This window comes from Lethenteron reissneri, chromosome 15, assembly GCF_015708825.2.
Source record: "Lethenteron reissneri isolate LAM-NWPU_2019-01 chromosome 15, ASM1570882v1, whole genome shotgun sequence".
NCBI lineage: Eukaryota > Metazoa > Chordata > Hyperoartia > Petromyzontiformes > Petromyzontidae > Lethenteron > Lethenteron reissneri.
In genome coordinates, this window is record NC_083793.1 from 3,209,551 (window position 1) to 3,233,299 (window position 23,749).

General features: G+C 45.0%; 1 protein-coding gene and 1 long non-coding RNA gene across 6 annotated transcripts in view; one reads left to right on the forward strand and one right to left on the reverse strand.

Annotated features, from left to right (window-relative positions):
* Positions 1–2,571: 2,571 nt before the first annotated feature.
* On the reverse strand, positions 2,572–6,435 carry LOC133342592 (uncharacterized). Its single transcript, XR_009755172.1, has 3 exons — positions 4,639–6,435; positions 2,801–2,926; positions 2,572–2,593 (listed from the first exon to the last, which is right to left on the reverse strand). It is a non-coding gene; the product is annotated as an uncharacterized LOC133342592 (long non-coding RNA).
* LOC133342589 (salivary glue protein Sgs-3-like) overlaps positions 3,208–23,749 on the forward strand; it is a 38,676-nt gene continuing 18,134 nt past the window's right edge. Inside the window, exons 1-4 of one of the 5 annotated variants that reach the window (XR_009755171.1) lie at positions 3,208–3,345; positions 4,405–4,588; positions 6,605–6,747; positions 9,457–10,439. Coding sequence is in view for 3 of the 5 variants with exons in the window: in XM_061551809.1 (XP_061407793.1) it covers positions 3,330–3,345; positions 4,405–4,588; positions 9,457–9,844 (588 nt within the window). In the remaining 2 variants the exon portion in view is untranslated. Of the gene's footprint in view, positions 3,346–4,404; positions 4,589–6,604; positions 6,748–9,226; positions 9,352–9,456; positions 10,440–12,205; positions 12,451–23,749 lie in introns of those variants that run through there. The other 4 variants (XM_061551811.1, XM_061551810.1, XM_061551809.1 and 1 more) reach the window with 4 other exon arrangements.

The window sequence follows — 23,749 nt, forward strand, 5'->3', positions numbered from 1 at the left end:
TGCTTCATTCAGCTATGTATTGATCTGTGGTTTATGTTGTGTTTATTGGGCAATTTGGAAGCTCATTGCTCAGTAGACTTGCCACTGAGCCAATCGATTTGAATGGAGTCAACTTTAAATCTTGCAGCTGCCAGTTATTCTCATTTGTGTTGTAAAACGCAGTTATTTGCTGCAATAATTATACATGAGTTCGCAGTCAGTCCACTACTGGCCAAATGCCTCCCCAAACTGTCGGCCATTGGAGTTTGACCATACTTCACCACACTGGTCAGTTGGTTTAAGGAGAGTCCCAGGACCGATTCCGACATCACTCGCCACTGATGCTCGCCGCGGTTAGGAGTTCAACTCGGGTCACCGGCTCAGAATTACACTACTCCCCATATGGTTGTACAAATAAAATGGATATTGTCAATATCGGATGTTCCCAATGGAGAGATGATAACATTGTCCTTGACGGTGCTCGCATTTAAATCGTGTCTTCCCCTTGCCGCAGCTCAGCGTCTGGATTGGATTTCCGCACAGGGCCTGTGCACTGTGTCCGTGACCGGTGGTTCAGCAGTGAGAGAGAGAGGGCCACGTGGTCACGCCGTATTCTCTCTCCTGCTACGCCGCGCTTTTGTTGTGTCTACCGATGTCCTGGACACTGAGCGTGGACAGCTAGGGCGCAATCGCCGTGCGTCCGTGCGAGTCTTACATTCTTGTGCGGATTAATAAAAATTGGAACGGCGGCAGAGCATTCCGCTTGGCAATTACCAGCTCGATGACGGACGTAAGAAAGAATGTGGAGTTGCTAAAGGGGGAAACGCCGGGCTGGTGGCGTTGAGGAGTTTGTGGGGCGTGGGCGGTTGTTGGGAAAGAGGCGACGTGGGGATTGGCGGGGTGTTAATGGGTGGGACATTGGGAGCGCCTCTAAATAGCTGTTGACAACTGCCAATGTGAGCCAGGGACTTTAACCGCCCCGTGTTACCTGAGGAGGCCAAGCCATTGCTGTGCGAAAATGCTCACGCTACTTAAAGCAGCACACGTACGCGTGTTGAGAGCGGGTTCATACGGTGGCCTTAAGCGAGTGCCTGGTGCGATATGTAAACATCAGCCCTGGGTAGACAAAGGCGGCCGTGCGTGGTGTTGGCCGCCACCACCCCCTTGTGCATCACCCCAGCCTTAATCGATGCGAACAGCATTTGTGCTAACAGTCTGTATGGCTGTACTCTATATTAGTCCATTGGCCAGGGCAGAAACGGTTTCCAACTAAGTTAGCAAAACCATAGGCGTACCCATTTATTTGCATGGCTTATAAGGGCGATTTATTTGATTACCCACTCGATTCAAGTGCGTATCGCATAATTCACTGTTTTTGGCCACGTGAGAAATTGGAACCACGAAAGATCTGCCACCTTAAGTGGTAACGACGTGTAAGACATCTGGTCTCGGCTCATGGACTAAAGTGCGTGTCTTGCGATAATGTTAAATGCACATGAACCAAATGGGATTGTATTGAGACGAACGCCACATTTGGAAGAAGGTCGCGGAGACACGAATGCACCTATGTGCGTTGAACAAACGAAACACAACAACAGCATCAAGCTACAACAACAGCATGAAGCTGCAACAACAACAACAGCGGCAGCAAGCAGTTCTACAAGCAGCTGCATTTGGAAGCTCCCCCCCTCTTTTCTCTCCGCCTGAAGAAGATCGCTTGCATTGCGATCGAAACGTCGTGGGTTTTTTTGCTTTTAAATTTCATTTTTGTTTTCTATCTACGTGGCTTCACCGAAATAACCAAGAATACAGTTCTACAGAAATTAGTTTTCAATCTACGACGACGCTGCACGGTGATGATGTCCACGTGACATTCGTGTTGTAGGCTATGGACATAACACACCGCGCGCGTGTAAACAAATAACACACACACAACACACACACAATACACACACAACACACACACACACAACACACACACAACACACACACAACACAAACACAACACACACACAACACACACACAACACACACAACACACACACAACACAAACACAACCCACACACAACAAACACAGCACACACACACAACACACACACAACACACACACACACACAACACAAACAACACAAACACAACCCACACGCGCGGGCTTCCGTCTCCCGTGGAATATTTTCCGTGGCACCACAACCCCTGGCCTCTCCCCTCTCTGACCGTGGTGGCGTGACGTTTGAGGTTGGTAGGGAGAGTTGGGGCGATATTTTCTGAAACGCAAGCTCGGAGAGCTAGGACCCTGCACCACAATTAAATACCGCGCGCTTCCATTGCCCCCTGCATGGATGCTGCGTTCCCAAGGTGCACACGTGTGAGCGGTTTAAGAACTTCAATCTCGATTGCAGTGGTTCTTGGCCTTTACTGCAGCCTTGCATCTCTTTGGTTTTCAATCGTAAAAAAAGTAGAACGCTAATAAATGCATAGGTGTGATGAAGCAACGTAGTTGTACTTACATGCCTGTGCTTAATTTGTTTTTCGATTATTTACCTTCTAATAAAAGCTGTCCCTGTCTCGCACAGAAAGGGCATCTTCAGGTTACGAACCACTGCTCTATTGTGACTGAAAGAAACGACGAAACGTGCAATGCAAATTGCAGTGACGACAACGACGATGATGCAGTGGAGGACGATACAAAAACAAGTGAAACATTCTGAACGAGACGCATTCTGAATCCCGACGCACAAGGCTGGGCAAGGTGCAATCCAAGAAGCATTCATTTACAGGCCATTCTTTCGCTGCGAATGTTCTTCGTCGGTGTGTACGCACGTCCGTTGAACTTCTTTCGCACCGTGCCTAGCCGACCGTGACAATCGGGGGGTGTTCTTCAGCGTAGAACCCACGGCGGCAGCGCGCATTGCCAAACCCTTGCCGTGCGCGCACTTGCGTGGTCGTCTGAGAGTTGGGAAAGAGAAGATGTTTGATTATCCCGTTGCCGTGCTGCCAGGGGCTGATGCTTTCAATGGCCTTTGCCTACGGTGCCCAGCTTTTTATAGGCTTTTGACTTAAACAACTTTTATTGCCGACAGCAGCAACAGCACTGGAGGCGATTCCGATATGAAATACACAGTCACCAGCAAACAAGTAAACGCTATAAATCCACGCGCTGTGGCGCTAAATGCACCGCGCACAACACGAAAAAAAGTCACGTGGTGGTGGTGGTGTTCATCGCGCACGCCACGGTGACGAGCGAGCGCTTCAGAAGGTGAACACGAGGGTGCCGTCCACGCTGCTACAGAGGGCTTTTCCGGCTCCCCGGCGTTCGAAGAAGACATGCACTAGGCGGCTGAATTCCGAGATGGGGAACACGGCAGGTATGCTTTCAATGACCGGCAGAATGGTAAATATAAGCACCCGAGTGTTTTGTTGTTGATGTTGTTTGGATATTCCCCTCAAAAAATAAACTCGCAATCTACAGTTGCTGTAGTGTAACAATGATTTACAGCTTCTGTAGTGCAACAATGTTGAAAGGATCAAGATGTAACTTGCTAACGCACCAAATTCACTTTTGCACAAGTACGAAGTTAGTTGTAACGAGGCCACCCCTTCTTCGCTGTCCATCTGCAAAAAATAACCCCAGATGTTCAGGTTTCGTTTTTTTTCTTTCATAACAGCGAAACCCATATCTGCCCGTGGAGGCTTTAGAATACTGGATCGAAATTGTGCCTGACAGTGTGTGGTTCTTTGCTCCAAAACACAACGGAATTCTGTACGCAAACATTTATTTCATTTGCATGTCCATCGGGCTCGTTCAACTGTAACACCAAAAAGGCGAAAGGAAGTTGGCTGACTTTTTCTCACAAATACAACACAGCCCTGCATTACACGCTCCTCTCGAATTTGGCAAGGATATATTTAGTTGTTTCCTGATTATTTTTTTAATTGCAACAACTGTTTCTGCTGAACTGTAATTTGCTAATGTAGCTTAAAAAAGAAAACGTTATGTAGGCACATCGGTACACAATTTATTCCATCCAGAAGTCTCATTTGCAAGGAAAGCCTGGTCCAGAAAGTAATTCAGTAAACATTTAAACAGCTGAAACATCTAGCATCATAAACGATTACACCACGGCACTGTTTGAAATTGACTTTGCATATGTACGCGCACGTTCTTCCACAAGGGCCTTCAATAACAAGCCACGCAATAACGAATGAGATTGTGTGTTGTCTGTTTAAGTGAATCGTCGGGGTTTGCCCTATCCCCACCACACGCCACCCCACCGATTGACGAATCTGTTTATACATTCATGGACCGATGTGTGTGGGAGGGGGCGGGGGGCAATTTTAAGAGGTGAAAACAATTTTAGAATGAACGTGTCCAATCAATAAATCAATCAAATGTAATTGTTACATTGAAAGTTCCGTTTGGCCAGGTACCCGGTTCGTTTTGCAAGGGAGATCGGTGCTGCCTCGGCACAGGCCAACGACAACAACAACAACAACAACGACAACAACGACAACAACGACAACAACGACAACAACAACGACAACAACAACGACAACGTCAAAGTGGATCGTGCGTAGGAATGGGCAACATCGGAACAGGACGCATCGCAGGTGCAGTCAAAACAACAGTCTGCCTCAGCAGCAGATCAATGCTTTCCCACCTGATAATGGACGCTTGTGTTGCGCCCGAAAACGTCGTGATTTATTTTATTTTATACCTGCGTCACTTTACCGATAGAACCAAAGAGTATGGATTCCTGCAGTCACGAAAGCATCAAATCAAGATCGATTCGAGAACGTTTCAACTGCCGTGCCGGAAACAAAAACAAACGAATTGAAAACGGATGACAAATCCAATTTCCCCACCCGATGCACTCAACGCGTCGCAACGTGCACCGATGCCTCCTTTATCGTGGTCGAGATTTGGCACGTAAAGAAATAAAGAAACGATCGATCGATTGACCGACAATTTGAACGCTGCTCGTCGCAGCTAAAGCAAAGCGCTACGAGCCCTCTGTTATGCGACCTCCTCCAGAGAGAGATGGCACCGCTGAAGGGCAACCCTCCTGAAAGTTCCTGACAATCACGTTCTTTGCACTCCTTTACACCATGAAAGAAAACCGGGTCGTATTATGGAGTTGTAGCTAAAAGCCCGCGTTGTGTTCAGTCATCAGGTACGAGAGTCGTAGGTGTGTGTGTGTGTTTGTGTTTTTATAATGGCACACCTCATGTGGTTCAGCTCACTGGGCTGGGTGTACTTGGAAGGTCACGAGAAAGAATGAAACTTAATGTACTGTATTTTATGGTGTCACATGCCCGTAATGGGGTGCGCGTAATAAACGCTGGCATACAGGCTCCACAATGTCCTTCTGTTCGTTCTCGTGTTAATGGTAACGGTTGGCAGTCACCAGTGCTTCCACTTGCAGTGTGAAACTGGGCACAGCTGGGTTTTTTCTTTAAATCTGGAATAAGAGTGTATGAATAAAGCCCGCTTTATGTGTGTGGCTTCTGTAGAGGTCGGGAAAATAAACTCAGAAAAATGCCCGCTTAATATTACCGCTGATTTTTAAGTTTCGGTTACATTCTAAGAATGTATAAAAAGAGGTGCATTGGGAGTTCAATGGTGTATTCTTTTTTGTGGTAATAAATGGTTTGGGTGCACTGGTTACATCGGTTAAAATCCAGGCAGCCGCCTAACGTTAAATGAATATACAACACAATGGACTGTAACGCATGCATTTAAAGCTACATTAGTGAGAAAAACTTTGGACCAGTTTCAGCCTTTTGGGTCTCATCAGCAGTGAAGAGGTCAGGCTAATAAATGATACTCAGGCCAATAAGCGTGGCTGCTGTTGAGAACCGAATGTCTAAAGCCCATCCATGTTTTGAAGCTTAAATACATGCTCCTGTTTAACATAAGTATAGAGTGTTTAGAAGGCCAACATATAAAGATACATCGACTACACATGTTTACGTGCAGGAAAAATGAAGGTTGGTTTAGTTTATTGTTTCCAGTACAATTTAATTATTTTGTTTACGAGTGGGATGTCTGTTTCCACACAATGACCGGGATTACCACAGTGGATTAAATCGTCAGTCTATTGCTGATTATTCGCGACGGAGCTGTTGATCATACTGGCAGATGATAACCTCGGTCGTGACGATCGGCCTCACTCTACACCTCAGCGACGTTGTTGCTGGACTAATTGTCCAGCTGTCATCAGCCTTCACTGCCATGATATTAACGGCAATGGCCTGGACTACAGGCCACTCGCTCTCGTGTTGTTGCAGCCCATCGCAACGCTTGTGTGTGTGTCCCTTTGCTAAGTTATCTCGAGGCACATTTTAATGCCATTGTGGATCCTGTGAAACGTTTTTGCGGGGGGCTCCTCCGTGAATTCTGAAAGGGGAAGTTTTTTTTTTATTTTTTACTCTTTGGCTCTTTCCAGAAGATTTAAGTTTGGCTGGGGGGGGGGGGGTTGTTGTTGTTTTGTTTTGCAAGGCAAGATCGTCTCCCGGATGCTGCGGGAGCTGTGAAAATCACTTTTATTATTTTTGGTGTGGAGGGGCGGATCTGTGAGATGAGGCCTTATTGTATGCTTCTTCGCTGTATTTCGTTATATGCAGGTAACAATACGGCTAATACAGACATGTGAAAGAGTGGAGACTAAATCCACAGACTTAAACTTGACTGAACTTCCACTGGCTCTTGGTGACTCGACGAGGACTCAAGAGAATAACCTGCCGACTAAATTCACACCGCTTGGAAGGTGAAACGTTGTTGATCTTCATTTAGTCATTCCCATCCCACGCTTGCAAATTAAAAATGCTCACACCTACACCACATATACTTTTAGCCGGCCTGGTGCATCGAAGGACATTGTACAGGCATATGGAATTATTTGGCAGAGTGATGCAGTACACCGGGTACCATTGTGGCGAGATGTTAACTACCTCGCCTGGTTTGCAGGAGGTCGTGGGTTCAATCCCGACCATGACGCCTGCTGTACATTTGGAGTTTGCATGGGGACGTGGTCGCGTGGATGTTTCTCTGGGTCCTCCGGCTTTTTCCCTCCACATTTAGAACCAACATGCGTTTAGAGGATTTGGCTGCAATGCATTTCCACATGATAAGCCACTAAGTTGATATATAATTTGTAGAGCTCAGTGGGCCTCGCCTGATAAAATAAACATAGTTAAGTTTTTACATTGTGCATCGTTCAGCCCAGCCACAAACGCAGGCCCTCAATTTCAGATATGAGCTTAGAACATGGTCAGCGGTTGGCTTCGTTCTCACCTGAACGCAACTACCCAGACCTGACTCGGGAGGTTATTAGATTACCGCCAAGAGAGACATGCCGTTGTAAGTTGACCTCCGCTGAACCCTCAGCAGAATCACGACGAGGAGGCATTTCATTTGGCTCAGGCTTGGGTCTCGCGTGTCGCGGAATGCGCTCACGTCCAAACCCTTCGCCTGCAACACAAACGTGCGAACACAAATGCCGGCTGCATTCGGGCAATCTTCATTCATTGCGTTTTGCCGGCTTCCAATTCACGTTTTTATTCAATAAACAAATCAAAAAAATACGTCGAAAATAACAATGTACACATCCTTGATAATAATAAACTTACACTACTCGTGAGCAAAATGAAAATGTAGTTTGTCCAACAAATGCATTCACAAGTCGGTGCATCGGTTTTAAGTGGACATAAGCTACATGTGACAGATTCTAAACCAATCACGGACTGCTCTAATTAGGTCACTACTGTAAAACGAATGCATAAATCAGAGCACGCGATGTCAGCGGTGGCTGTTAAAGAGAAGCAAATTCCGTTTTGGAAAACGCTAAAGTTATTTAACTTAAGATCATATAATAAACATAATTTGTGCTCCTGCATCTACATGAAACAGCTGATATGATCCTCACGGTCAGTGTGTGAGTACATTCATCAACTGTGCATATGTGGATATATGAGCACTAATCAGCTCTCATTAAATATTTAAACTGCATATTAGCATTTAAAACACGTGTTCGTCTTGCTGTACTGAGAACAGTTCAGACATGCCATGCTTCACAAGTCGAAAAGCATTAGAAGACTTTTATTTTCAAATGGCAGTACGTGAATGGTTGTTTAACAGTTGAGGGAAAATGGGATTGATATGAAGAAGAACAATTTAAGTTGCTGACTACACAGAGCAGTAAATTGATCGTATCCATATATCCCGGATAAAAGTGTGCGAGCAGTGTAGAGTGTGTTCTCGGCTTTAATTAATTGGCGCTTACTCGCTTTTACCATTCGCCAACTGCGCTGGCAATAATAAGTCCCAACCACCACAACCACCACCAAAGGTAACACAACCACTGGCAGCCCAGCCGTTCTTGGACTTGAATTTGACAAGAGGGAGGCTCACTCGCCCACATTCCCACATTCTGCATGTATGTTCAATTTCGTTCGCACCGTACGTAGCCAACCGTGCTAATCGGAGGTGCGGTGTGGGTGGGGGGGACAGAAAACGAAAGACAAAGCAGTTCTGATAGCACTGAGGGTGGGCTCTGGTGCTCGACATTTCTGCGTTCCACTCGCTTAATGCTCACCAGACCCCCTGCGGATGATTTCCATTGACGGGCGTGTGCAGCTCAGCCGATTGAAATGAAGTCAATATAAATAAATAACCAGGGCTGCCTTCAAATGCCCGGTTCAGTGTCCTGATTGTTGGGAGCAGGGCAAGCTGCGCGCTGCCTTTATGCAACGCGTACAAAAAAAACACACAAACCAAGGGTTTCTCTGACATGTGGAGCTTAAATAGCGCCGTGTTTTTTTTTTTTCGAAAGGCAACAGGAGGATATGTAAGGCCGTGAGAGTTCTGGTTATTCCTGTCTCACCCATCGCAGGCATTGTAGACCCAGAGTCTCTCTCTTTTGATGCAAGGTTAGCACAGTTGGGCTGCATGCAGCACGTGTGCCAGGAGGGAGGGATGTCCAATGGAGCTTCGTGGTCAGTTTTTGGTCAACGCGGTACAAAGAGGGCATTGCTGCCCGGGGAGGACGTCCCATCGCAGAGAAAACCACAGCGATTCCTGGACTAAAACAACGAAACTAAACCTTTATTTTACCAGGTAAAGCCCACTGAACTATGTAGCTCTTTTCAGAAGCGACCTGGCCACAAATGATAGCGAAACGAAGTGGCTTATCATGTGGAAATGAATTGCAGCCAAATGCTCTAAACGCGTGTTTCTAAATGTGAAAGGAAAGAATGGAAGGACCCTGAGAAAAATCCACGCTACCACGGGGAGAGAGAGAGACATGCAAACGCCAAATATGCAGGCATCAAGGGTCCGGATCGAGCCCACGACCTCCTGAATACCAGGCGAGGTAATTAACGTCTCGCCACTGTTGAGCCCAAAAAGAAAAAGTCAAATGACTAAAAGACAATCACACGCAGATAGGCTCAACATTCCGAATCTCTTTAATACTCAGGTCGCTGATATCGATCCGGACTCCCACATCAAGCTCGGCACAGTGGAGGAGAGAACCAGAGGCTGCAGCGGAAGAAGCTGCGTGTGGGAGGGTTCAGGACCGAGGCCAGACGAAGAATGTGTTCAGGATGTGTTCAGCACGCAGAGAGCCTCTGGTGGGAGTGTGGAACCGACTGCCCACGCAACACGCCATGGAAGCTGATCCACCGGGACCCTTCAAGAAGCGCCTTGATGTGATTCGAGACCCGATCTGCTACGAACAACCAAACGAGCTGCGTAGACCACCGAATGTACTTTCTCGCCATCCTCTCGTTTCTAAAACTGTCTTGCGTTCTGACGTTCTTATGCCCCGTGCTGTGCACTTGTTGCAGTCGCTGATCATTTCCTAAGCTGGTTTGCTGGTGCAAGAGGCACATTTGTGGCGAACGGCGTCATGGGATGCCGTGATGTTCACGCTGTAGCAGATGGGCTGTGTCCTCTGGAGAGCAGTGCTCGTGTTTGAGAGTGTTCCTGCAGGACTCCATCACACACGCGTGTGTGTGACGGTGTGTGTCTGTGGGTATTGTGTGTTTCCACTGGGGAGCGGTAGTGTAGCGGGTCGCGCACTGTGCTACCACCCCGGCGACCCGAGTTCGATTCCCGCTTATGACCAACATCAGTGACGATTATCTGAATCAGTCCTGGGCCTCCCAGAGGTCGACTCAGCCTCAAATTGGTACATGGTGCGTTGTGTAAACATTGCTCCTGGAGAGACAAAGGCGGTCGGGCGTCGTGCTGGCTTTCATAGGTGCTCGCTAACAGCACTTTCCCCAACGGTCTGTTCAAGCTATACAGGAGATCTTTGTCTTTGTGTACAATGTACACTGAAATTGGAGCGTCGTGATTTTGCAGACTGCAAAACTTGGACGAAGATGCAAGGTCAAAGCAAAGAATATTAAAAGTATAAATGTATTTTTTTTGTAAAGAGAATACAATTCATGAACTTTCGTTGCATTGGCAGAGTTTATGTAACCAAGTATGCAAGTTATTAAAATGTAAATGTTCAATCTTTGATGGTGGTAAAGTGTTTGTTTATGCTAAAATCGTATTTATGTTCAGAACGTTTGTTTTCAAAAGTGGCAGCGAACAGAAAAACCCGTGGATTTAATGAGCTATAGAAATTCCTGAGCCCTAAAGAAAAGTCTTATTGGCTAACTAAACACAAGCCTCACACACATATCCCATTTCACATAGTAAACTAAATAATTATAGCATCGTCTGCTAATATTTATTATTCCCTGTCCAAATATGTGCACGAAATTTTTTTGTGGTTTTCGTTGAGTAGGTTCTGCATGAAACAATTCTGCAGATGCGATGATTGGTAAAGTTAAGCCCTCCGATGTATTGCGCTTGCCACCATTAACGGAAGGGCCTCCACTCAAGGGAAGCTCTGGACTGACCTTCCATGGGGATATTTTGGATGACTATTCCACCCTTACCAGACATCTTGGAAGAGGTGGGAATTCACCGCCGCCAAACAGGACCTGCCTATCAGGACCAAGGGTGTCGTCACGGTGGCGAGATGTTAACTACTTCGCCAGGTGTACAGGAGGTCATGGATCCCGACCTCAACACCTGTATATTTGGAGTTTGCGTGTTCTTCCCGAGGTGGTCGTATGGATTTTTTTCCGGGTCCTCCGATTTTTTCTTCCACATTTAGAAACACGCGTTTAGACTATTTGGCTGCTATAAATGTCCACATTATAAGCCACTCCATTGGGCTATCATTTGTTGGGCAGGTCGCTTCTGAAAAAGAGCTATTTAGCTGAGCGGGCCTTTCCTGTAAAATTTTCAGTTTCGTTTATAGTATTGCTATGGTCACTGTTGATTAAAGGGCCTCCACTAAAGCGAAGCCCTGGACTGCCCCTCTAGAGCTGTGGTTCTTCACCAGGGGGTGCACGCACCCCCTGGTGAAGAACCACTGCTCTAGAGGATACTTTGTATCTCTATTACATCTCGGAAGAGATGTCTCGCCAAACAAAACCTGCCGATCGAATAACTGCGCTGAACGAGTCTACGCTGCTGGTTAGGAAGAGGGCCGTTGTGGATTCAAGGAACTTGGGCCGTTGTTCGAACTGCCGAACCGGGAGATCGAACCGCCAACTTCTAGATTGCAAATCGAGTGTGCCTACCGTTAAATAGCAGCATCTCAGATGCTATATTTCAAGAAGAAAACAAAAAAAATATCTTGCCCACAGATGTCATATCCCGTTTGCTCAAGTCCACTGGGGAGCAGTCCCAAAAGTGTGCGTGCATTCAAGTGAAAATCACAACAGAGACACTAATTATTGGTTAATGCAGCTTAGCAAGTGCTGGAATGTATTTATTTTAACATGTACAAACAAAATATGACCCGTGGAACAATAAACATGGGAGGGGGGGGGGGGGAGGTGAGGCAGATTAAGGCAAAGGCGCGTTTAGGAGTGTCTCCATCGTATTGGCGACGATCTCTGATCCTTGTTCGAGTAATTTGGTTCGAGATCATTAGAGCACGCGAACTCTGGACTGTTGTTTTACCTTCATCTGCGGCCACTGTCGCGTCGCACGGTCGGCGCGTGGTGGCCACAGGCAGCAAAGCCGCGTCGCGATTCCGTTGCGGTCAGTTCGTCTAAATGAGTGCCGCCCGGCAACCCTGTCGGGACTTGTGCGACCACTGAAGTACATTAAATTGTACTCCTTCTTAATACACCACGCGCGCTTCTCTTGGACAGCCCCTCGAGACGGATAAAGACCGCCGGCGCACGCCGTGAAGGGAAGGACGACAGCCGTGTTTGGAGTGCCTCTCTCGACCCCGATCCCTGTCAAGACGAACAAAGTGCCAATGTTTCCTCAAGAGTGAGGCCCGCAGCCAGGGCAGGCTGCCAGCTATGACGACTGCCTCCGGAGAATGGTCCCCCTTGGCAAAGAAAACGGAACAAAGGCTGAAGGGTCGCACAAAAGCGGCGTGGAAGTGATGTCCCCCTTGGTACCCGGTGGGATAACGCGGGCGGACTGACGCGTGACTAGGCCGCCGTGGAAGGGGTGACAACTGATTGGTCAAACTACTCGTTTGTAGAGTGACAAATGTGGGGGTTGGAGGTGAGGGACCCTTTGAGTTGTGCTTAAGTGGATGAGCAAAGTGGCCATGGAGCATTCAAAATAATATCCTCTCCTGTATATGTGGTCACAAACTATTTCCCTTGCGTGGGACTAGAAGCAGTGGCCGAGATGGGGAGCACTCGCAGAATTGGGGAGGCATAAGGTGATGAGATACTCCTAAGCGTGACGCATTCCTAAATATGAATTGTTGCTGTTGGTGACAGATAAAGTTGACTTGAACGTGGGTGAGAACTGAGCTTGCATGAAGTTACACAAATTTATTTTGTGGAAAACTCAGTGGACGCATTCTATTCGCGTTGAATCGCCACGAGATTCCCGCAAGTGTCACGTGACCAGCTCGACACTTACAACGAATGCAGCCGTACGTTTAGATCGGTGTGGTCTGCGCTTGGCCGTACTCGTCCTCTCTGGGGTACGAGGAGTACCACTTTGTGAGAGGTCAACAGGAGTGACCCTTTGGGAGAGATCGGGACCGTGTCATAGCAATGTTGAATTTTCGCCCAACACTTTGCCGTGATGAGTATGTGTTGACTATATTTTGTTTTTGTTAAACGAACAAACATAATAATAAGAACGTATTTTCTATAACAAAAATTATTCTAGAAGAAAACATGTTGCTTGTATTCCACTGAAGGGAATACGTGATATTGTACATCATATTTAGCCGAACATGTTATCTTTGCTATGGGAACCTCATTTGCCAGTAAAAATATGATAATTGTTTTTTTACCCTTCTATCTGGCAACAAAACTGACACCTTTTTACAAGGAGTCATGTTTGCATAGACCGCAATACCTGCAGTCATAATACAAACAAAAGAACATAACTCTGATAATGTGCATTGTCCTTGAAGACAGCTGTCTCGGGTGTGGACCAATCAACTTCAAGAACAATGCACATTATCAGAGTTATGTTCTTTTGTTTGTATTATGACTGCAGGTATTGCGGTCTATGCAAACATGACTCCTTGTAAAAAGGTGTCAGTTTTGTTGCCAGATAGAAGGGTAAAAAACCAATTATCATATTTTTACTGGCAAATGAGGTTCCCATAGTGTAGATGCTTTCCCCGAGCTCTCATACTCTGATGGGGCATTGTCATTGAGTTGTGCATCTTTTGGCGTCATCTGGTCCAACCCATGTGAGACTAGGCTCTAAGGAAAGCTGTCTCGGGTGTGGACCAATCAACTTCAAGGACAATGCTCATTATCAGAGTTATGTTCTTTTGTTTGCATCACGACTGCAGGTATTGCGGTCTATGCAAACATGACTCCTTGTTAAAAGGTGTCAGTTTTGTTGCCAGATAGAAGGGTAAAAAAACAATTATCATGTTATCTTTGATTTACCAAGTAAGGCCCACTGAGCGATATAGCTCTTTTTCAGAAGCGTCCTGGCCACAAATGATATCCCAACGAATTGGCTTATCATGTGCAAATGTATCGCAGCCAAATACTCTAAACCCATGTTGCTAAACGTGGAGGGGAAAACCGGAAGAATCCACGCAACTACGGGGAGGACATACAAACTTGAAATATACAGGCGTGAGTGTTGGGATCGAACCCACGACCGCCTGTATACCAGGCAAGGTAATTAACATCTTCTCTATTAGTCTGAGCTGTCCAATTCCTACAGTGCCCTCGGACTGCTCAAGCGGGGGCAATGGAAGCCACGTGAACTCCACAGATCTGACCGCTGGGTAAACCCCACGTGAGAAACATCGACTCTGCAACCCCTGATGGCTCTGTTACAGGGCTCACTGCGGCGGTACGCAAAGGTGCGGTCTCCCCTTGCTGAGATGCTCTCAGTCTGATCCAAGGATGTCTTGCTCAGATGAGCATTGAAGGTGGTGCTCATTTACTGTTTGCAGCCCAGAACGAGTGGTGGAAATTCCATGTTCCTATGGTGGGGGGGGGGGGGGGGTGAGTTTCTCCGTATGAAAATGAATGTAGATTTCCCCGCAAAGTAGTACCTTATTCGAAGTCAGAATCATAATCTGTATTTATATTGGAGGAATACTATGAGCCACAAAGTTCGTTTTCACAGATGTCCAAGCAGAATCTGAGCTCGCAAACTTTCGAATTGCGAGCCCCTCGTTCGACCGCTGCTCCGGAACCCATCTTCCTCCCCTCTCTACCTCTCTCTCTCTCGATTATCACAATTTAAAATCGAAACGTGCTGCACAACATCCGCACGCTCGCGAAGAGATAGACAGATAGAGCAACTCGGATCTTCGAACAACCGCAGCAAAGTGGGAGAGGCAGCCGAGCCGTGAGCCGGCGCCAAATTCTTACCGAAGCTCTGCAATGATTTCGATTTAAAGCTTTCGTGACTGCAGAGATTCATCTTCTTGGTTCTTTCGGTAAAGTCACGTAGAAGGAAAATAATAAAATAATAAAAATTAAACATAATAATACAATTATGTTTTAAAATAATAAAAATTAAACATAATAACACAATTATGTTTTATTTTTATTATTTTATTATTTCCCTTCTACGTGACTTTACCGAAAGAACCAAGAAGACTCTGCAGTGATGTTAACTACCTCGCCCGGTATACAGGATTATATCCCGACCTTGACGCCTGCTGTATATGTGGAGTTTACGTGTTCTGTCTCTCCACGTGGTCGGGTGGATTTTTCTCCGGGTCCTCCGGTTTTCTCTTCACGTCTCTAAGCACGCGTTTAGAGGATTTGGCTGCTATAAATTTACACACGATAAGCCACTTCGTTGAGCTAGTATGTGTGGCCAATTCGCTTCTGAAAAAAGAGCTATATAGCTCAGTGGGCCTTGCCTGGTAAAATAAAACAGTTTAGTTAAGTTTTAGTGTTATCAGCTAATTAACGGGTGTTTACATTGTCTTCTTTCCTTGTTCGCTCTACCCCCCACTCTCCTAGATCAATCACACTGGGGGAATCCAGTGGATTGTGTTTATGTGCTCACCAATCCTCTCGAGTACCTGTTTACCTTGGCCCCGCACTATTATTAAAGGAACATATATTTAGAGCATGCTCCAGAGGCAAGCCAGTAGCCGTTCTCAGTAAGAAGAAGAAGATGATAATACAAATCAATAGGAGCCATGGCACTCTTCCAGGAAGTGGTGTGGTTCCACTTCCAAGTGTCGTTCAGCATTTCCCAAGCGGACCGTCAAGAGCGATTGCTTATTTATTTATAAATGTTGTTGCTTGTTTATTTATTAAAATGACGGCTAATTCAACGCAGCTGTCGTCATATGACCACATTTGAAGAGTCGTCATCAGAACCAGTTGAACGCCTGAAATGTCACTTTAACGAGATTCTATAATCAGCAACTTTGCTCCCCACTGGTTGATTTTTTTGGCCTCTGGCTGCGAGCATGGAAAATTCATCCCACCCGGATCTATGAATTCATAACTGTACCAGTCGCATTCTATTTCCTCATCGACTGTGAAAGTAAAGTGGCGTCCTGCTGAAATGACCTGTGACCCCAGTAAACATGCAACGGTGGCATGTGGCTGGAACAGTCTAATTCAGCGTGAAATTCGACTGAACGACGAACACACACACACACCGGAGAAGAAACGCACAATCGAGGCATCTAATTGACTGTTAAGTCAAGTAACAGGGCTTGAATAGGAAGCATTGCTGGGGGGGATGATCGCCAATGGTCGAGACTAAAGACAAGTGGCAGCCAAAGGAGGAAAACGCAGCTGAACATGCTTTCACGACCAATATTATCCATAATAAAGATTCTTTTGGGGGGTTTAGATGGCGTAAATATAAATGTGTCGTTAAACCCACCACCACCCGACACGCCAATTAGTAAGGTTTGTCACGAAAACCAAACGTGCTAATTGGTTACTACTTCAGCACACCGCTGTGTTGGAGAGTAACCCCACAACATTTACGATTCGTATATTGCGACGTTTCGCTGGTGATTGCAGCTTCATCAGGCGGTGAGCCATAATTGTGAAGAAGCCCTTGTCTTTAGGTCTTAAATAGAGGGAGTAAAGGTGATGTCATCACTGTGAGCCTATCAGGTGCGAAGACCAAAGCGGGATTAATGTCGTCATATCAATTACGATGGATCGTGTTGATCTGGGAAAGCGATCGCCGTAAGGATGGAGCAATGAGACCGGCTCTCGCGCAGAAGCTACCTGAAATGTTGCGTTGGGTGGCTTTATCCAGCAGCGGATAGGTCACGGTCGATGTTGATGTTAACGTTTGATGGGAGTCATGTCACATACACTATTCCTAGGTGGAGAATATGCATTTGTCCCTGTGAGACAATCCAGCCAAGGCTTGCTAAGTGTATTACGCTATGCCTGTGGGTAAGCTGTCTAACCAATGTATTTCCTCAGTGCAATGCACAATGGAGGTCCATTAAAATGTGGGTTTTATGCTGAGCTAACCAAAAGAGCGTATTGTTATGGCGTATACGTGCAGAAGAATGGGTCTTCACAGTAAGCCCAAAATAATTTGCGTGGCAGCCTTTCCAAGATTCTCTTTCCCAGACCTTTCTTCCGACCGCCCATCAATGCCATCGACGTCCGACGTCGCTGTTTGACTCGGTATTTAATCCGTTTGCCGTATTGTCGTTATGACTTCTTGCTGATGTGGAGTTCCCATGTGCCGAGATTAAATAGTTTGTCATTTGGCAAAAAAAAACTCATACAGGACGTCACTTTACATGTGTAGTGATTATTTTTTGTATTTAGCATTTTACGTGATTATTTATTATTACAGCACTTACTTACCCTTCTTCTTGGTTTTTTCGGTAAAGTCACGTAGAAGGAAAATAATAAAATAATAAAAATAAAACATAATAAAATAATTTTCACGACGTAAATTTTTATTATTTTATTATTTTCCTTCTACGTGACTTTACCGAAAGAACCAAGAAGATGAATCCCTGCAGTCACGAAAGCTTTAAATCGAAATTTACTTACCCTTATCTGCTACAGTGCATTCATTGCTCGTATGTGCGTGTGTGTTCATGTGTGTGTTGAGCATTGAGTGCGAGGGAGTCGTGGTGTCGTAGTTGATGCACTGCGCTATGAACCTGGTGACCTAAGTTTTGATTCCTGCTAATAGCCACATCGGTGACGAACATCTAAGGTGGTCCAACGCATCCTTTAGTTCAACTCGACCTTAAATGAGTATCCGGTGGAGTGTGTAAACATCGCTGCTGACCACATCACCGCTTTTTGTGAGAAATGAGTTAATTTTACATCTCTTAAAACGCAATTGCTGGTATCGTCATCAACTGTGAATGTGTTTTGGTTTGCGGCGGTGCATTAGCCCAGATCATAGGTGGTGGGCGGAAGGGATGGGAAGTTAATGGCACCTGCCAGACCAGACAAATTGTGTTACAGGGCAGTGCGAATTGTAAATATAGAATTCCTTTCATGTTGAAGCAGCGAGCTGGTATTTGTGACTGTCCTCCCCACTTAAGGTGCGACCTGTCCACGTGCAGCTATTGCTGTACTCCACCTCACTTGGCTTGGCTGCGGTGGTGAGAAGTGGGCCTTCACATAGGCACACGATGGTGTTGTAACGTTATTGCGATCACCCGGTGAGCATCGTAACATGAGAAAGAGACTTGCCGATGCGTTTTACGAGGTGTTAAAAAAGAGGAGCTGTACACTAGAAAAAAGTTTGGTGACGTTTGATCGCAATGTCACAGATAAAAAACCTTGTAAAAATTAAGCCACACTTCTCTGTTTTTTTTTACCAAAAAAAACTAAGTACACAAAATACCGGACTTTTGTTTAGCATGTTATAGCCAAGACAACCAACAACATTCACGTTCAAGGAGCTTTTTTAACACAAACAAAAATCTGCCCGTTTATCTTTCACCACGTGGCACTTCGTGTGCTTCATATTCCTGTGAAACTATAGAGCAGCCTCTTTCTTGAGTTTTATTTCTTGAAGAGAAAGAGAGAGAGAGAGCGAGCGAGAGAAAAAAGGTGGGCTGGCGAGAATGGGATGTATGTGGCGTGTGTGTGTTTTTTTGGTAACACAAAGCCGTGTCCCTGGAGTCGGTGCTGCTTGAATGATCAAACAGAACACAGAAAGGAAATGTGTTCGACTGAGACGGGGGTGCAAGCCTGCCTGCCAGTGCCGGTGTGGCCGGCCTGCCCAGCTTATTCTACTTGTTCTTTTGCCAACGTAAATCTCACAATAGGTTGTTTCACATTGACATTGAATTTGTGCTTGCAGGCTACATGTATGTGTGTGTGTTTGCTGTGCTGTTGAACAATGTAGCTGAATTTCGATTTAAAGCTTTCGTGACTGCAGGGATTCATCTTCTTGGTTCTTTCGGTAAAGTCACGTAGAATGGAAATAATAAAATAATAAAATAAAACATAATAAAATTATTCTCACGACGTTTCGGCCACAACGCAAGCAGCCGTCCTCAGGTGTGGCCGAAACGTCGTGAGAATTATTTTATTATGTTTTATTTTATTATTTCCATTCTACGTGACTTTACCGAAAGAACCAAGAAAATGTAGCTGAAGGTACAGCCTTATAATTCACTGCTGGCAGAAAAGTCTTCACTGGAGAGCTCTTCTAGAGGGTGTTTTGGCCTACTCTTTCACACTGGCCAGACGTTGTGGAAGAGGTTGGAGTGCCCACACTTTACCCCACCATAAACATTTATACTGCAGATTTGACAGAGGTGGAGGGATTTAATAAACTTGCGCTATTTTTTCAACTGCCGCGCTGAACACATGCAAGGCACTCACCGTGACCATAACCGTGAATTCAAGGATCTAAAGCATTTGGAAGAACAGCATGAAATGAAATCCCAGGAGGCTCTTGTGTTGGGAAGTGCAGCAGTAAAAGCATCCTTGTCATTAAAATGCTATAGCTGCTCTTTCGTAAAGCACGGCAGATCAATGTGGTAAATGCGTGTAAAATACTGTAATGCGATTAATGCATTTAAAATAGCGTGGCGTTAGAAGACAATGTGCTTATGCTCTATTTCAGGAGTGTGTTTATACAACTTTAATTTGGTGGTGTGTGTGATATTCTTGTTTTTTTCGGTAAAGTCACGTAAAAAATGCAATAAAAAAAATATGTTAATAAGAAAAATAAAATACAACACTGAAAATTATGAAAGCGAAAAAACCCACAATAAAAATATTTTTTTTAAATAGTCAAATGAAATAAAAAATAAAGAAAAAATAATAAAAACAAAAAACCCACGACGTTTCGATCACAACACAAGCGGTCTTCATCAGGCGGAGAGAAAAAAAAGTGTGTGATGTTTGGCAACGGTCACAAAGAGACCATTTCTTGAGAGAAGGACTGTGCCAACAGGTAGATTGGAAACAATTCAACTTCCCGATGCTCAAACAAGTGTGTGTGTGTGCATGCATGGGATATGCAGTTGCAAGGAACGTTTGCTCTGTGTTATTGTTCCATTGTTTGTAGAAAAAGTAAACGCGTGTTTGGCTGCCAACACTTATTATTAGAAATTTCCTTCCACCGGTCGGTGTCTGGAACCGGTTTTATATAATCTGCCTTGGCAATGCGCTTCAGCTCGAGCCTGTGTTTGCGTTATCCACCGAGTGTTTTATAGTTTGTTTATTTTTTGTGATTTCGACAATTAATTACACATTTCTGTACAATAATGTGCCAGTACACACTGTCGAGCAATCACCGCGGATTACATATGGTGCTTATACTATTACACGTTTGCTTTGGCTTTGGTATTTTCGCGGATGCTGCTTTGTTTGGGTGTAATGGTCATCAAACTGAACTTGCGATCTCGACACGGCCAGTTCGATCTCCTCCGCCGTGGCAGTTCAAACAATCCTCATCCCCATGCCGCCTTTGTCCACCCAGCAGCATTAATTGTCTCACCGTAATAAAGGATGTTTTGTTGGGTTAGATCGAGTAGCTTTAAATGTGTCCTTAAACCCGCCGCCACCCGGCGCAGACAATTAGTAAGGGTTGTCACGTGAACAAAACATAGCAATGACTTACCACTTACAACACACACCAGCGTGCTGGAGAGTAACCCGTAACATTTTGATTTAAAGCTTTCGTGACTGCAGTGATTCATTTTCTTGGTTCTTTCGGTAAAGTCACGTAGAAGGAAAATAATTGTATTTTTATTATTTTATTATTTCCCTTCTACGTGACTTTACCGAAAGAACCAAGAATATAACCCGTAACAATTTTCAATTTGAGCACGACGTTTCGCTGGCGATATTTTGTTGGGTTCGAAACGTCGTGATCTAATTTGTTTTCATTTATTTATTTACCTACGTGACTTTACCGAAAAAAATAAAAAAAAATATGAATCCTTGCAGTCACGTAAGCTTCAAATCTAGATTCCAACCATCTTAATCAGGTCGCTTGTGATGGGGTAAATTGTGGATATTCCCATCTCATACACGATGTCTGGCCTCGGTTTAAGAAGAATGCAAATAATTTTATGGAGACGCTCCCTAGAGCTTCCTGCAGGTGGAGGCAGATCTGCCAGCAGTGATTGTGAACAAGTAATTGCAGGGCTGAACCTACGGAGCATGATACATATTTTAGACATTTGTATGTCTGTGCGAATGTCAAGCTACTGGAACTGTGCACTTTTAAATCTAAATTGAGCACTAATTTCTTTAGAACTGCTTTTTGTGTTTAGTTTGTTAACCTTCACCAGCAACTCCGATCAACACGATTGGCTACGTACGGTGCGAACTAAGTTCAACATACACGCTTCCTATGCAAAGCTCAGGCAGTAAACATTATTTGACAAGCTATTAAGGTGGTGTCACCGTAATAATCGTATTCACAACATTAGTGTTATCTTCTGTCAATACAGTACGTGTTTTGTGGATAGGAGGCTACTGCAAGCATGAACACAACGTAAATTAAAGTTTAAATAGACATTTCTCAAAGCATGTTTTAACGTTGAAATGACATTTGGGTAGAGACGTGAGGCTAACGTGATGGACACCAACGGATATGTAGCAAAATCAATTGTTGTACTAAGTTTCTATGCTCCCGATTCCACGTTGCCTGTACGGCTTAGAGGGAGGCCTTCAACCATCCAGCAGTGGTTCTAGATTTCGACACACTTAAGCTTTGTGTGCTTTCGCTAAGTTGTCCCCACCTGAAGAAGGACGCTTGTGTTGCGCCCGAAACGTCGTGATTTAATTTATTTTAATGTTTTACCTACGTGACTTTACCAAAAAAAACAAAGAGTATGCATCCAGCAGTGAGTGGCTTGACAAACGGCTGCACGTGTGCACACGTGCACATTTAAAAGTGGTCATTAAGTCAACTCTTTATAATGTTCACCAGTTACAGGCGATTGTGCGTAATGTTACAAATATAACAAAAAGGAATAATAGAATCATGCAATTGACTTAGGTTTGTTGTGGTCCAATGGCCCTAAATGCCAAGCATATGTAACTTAATTTACCCCAAGACCACCATTAAAGCTTATGTATCAAGCAGCCCCTATTTTCTAACGCTGAGAAAGGTTGAGTGCATTGTAATTATGGTAAGTGGCTACTTTGAGTGTCTAAAGTCCAAGCGAAAATGTGGCGGATGAAAACGTTGTTTAGATCCAAATGTAATTAATCTAAGCTGTTCAACGCCACCACCCTGTTCGTCTCGAAGGCAAATAAATACATAAATGCACCGATCATTTGACAACAAGAATACATTAGGTAAAAAAAAATACTTCCAGGTAAAAAAAGAAGCTCACAAATCCACGTTGGCTTTCGTGACCAATATAATCCGTAATACAGGTTTTTTTGTGGTTATATCGCGTAAATATAAATGTGTCGTTAAACCCGCCACCACCAGACACAGCCAATTAGTAAGCCAATTAGTACTCAGATTGTAAATGTTGTGGATTTGCTCTCCAACACACCGGTGTGCTGTACTCGTAACGAATTGGCACGTTCTGTTTACGTGACGAACCTTACTAATTTGCTGTGTCGGGTGGTGGCGGGTTTAACGACACAATTAAAAAATCCAACCTCTTATGGCAAACAAAGCGTGCTTGCAGTGAAATCTGTCAGCAGCCCGTGGGGGAGGAATGTGCGTAAGCGGTCTGTCGCTGGCCGGACTTATACCCCCAGTGATGGAGGTGCCGACATTCAACGGGGCTTTATTACACGGAGCCAACACAGCGAGCGTAATCCATTCTGAACCAGTTATGCTTTCCGCGATTGAGAGTGGGAGTCCTTAGGTCAGGCAGAGGGTAGTATACCTTGCTGCCGTAACTGCATGTTTAGCACCAAAACAGGGCTTAGCGCAGCGGTTCCAAAATATTGAGTCTCAGCGGGACCCCCCCCCATCCCCCTCACCTTCCGTTGGGGATTACAGATAAAGGCCCCCCACATTCAAGGAGTCTATGAGCGGGGTGGCAGGTGCTTTTCAAGAGGCTTTTCTTCACGGCTGCGGTTGCGGAGAGCGAGAAAGCGGAACCACGCTTGAGAGGCTCTTTGCCTTTCTCTCCCCCCCACCCACCCACCCCTAAGCCGTGCAACCTTTGCAGGCGCGAATTAATTTCAGATTCAGCCGACACCACGGGAGGTGGGGGGGGGGGTCGGCGAGGTGGGGGGGAGAGCTCTCTGGGTGCTGCGAGGCAAATTGAATTTTGCTGGAAATTGTCCTTAAGGCGACAAGCAAATGTCATGCTGGGTCTCTCGTAGTAGCGAGTATTTTGTGGCAGAGATGTTTTCGAATAAGTGAACCGTTTGGTAATTTCTGTGAATGTAGATTTTTTTGTTCTTTTGTTGAGAAAGGGTAAAACCACAATGTGCTGGTGCTGTCTTGGTCAATTTTTAGAATCGACAGCAATTACGAGTTCAAATTACTAAAATGTCATTTCCTGAATGCTTGCCGGAGCATAATGCCCGTGCGATTTAACCACGTGGAATTATTCAATGCACAACTGTTGCGGGGCGATACGTAGAATGGCAGGTGATGATGAAGAAGATGATGTCAAAGTCTTAGAAGTTGGAATTCAAGATGAATTATTGGGATGAAAGTACAAAATAATGGTGAACAGGTTAGATCTTTTTCTCAGCTTTCTTCTCCAGTTCTAATTCGCTGTAATCGCTTGGTAAGTAATTAGACTTTAAAATAATATGAGCAATGAATAATAACACACCGTACATTGACGAAAGCTTTTATTCCACTGTGACAGTATAATA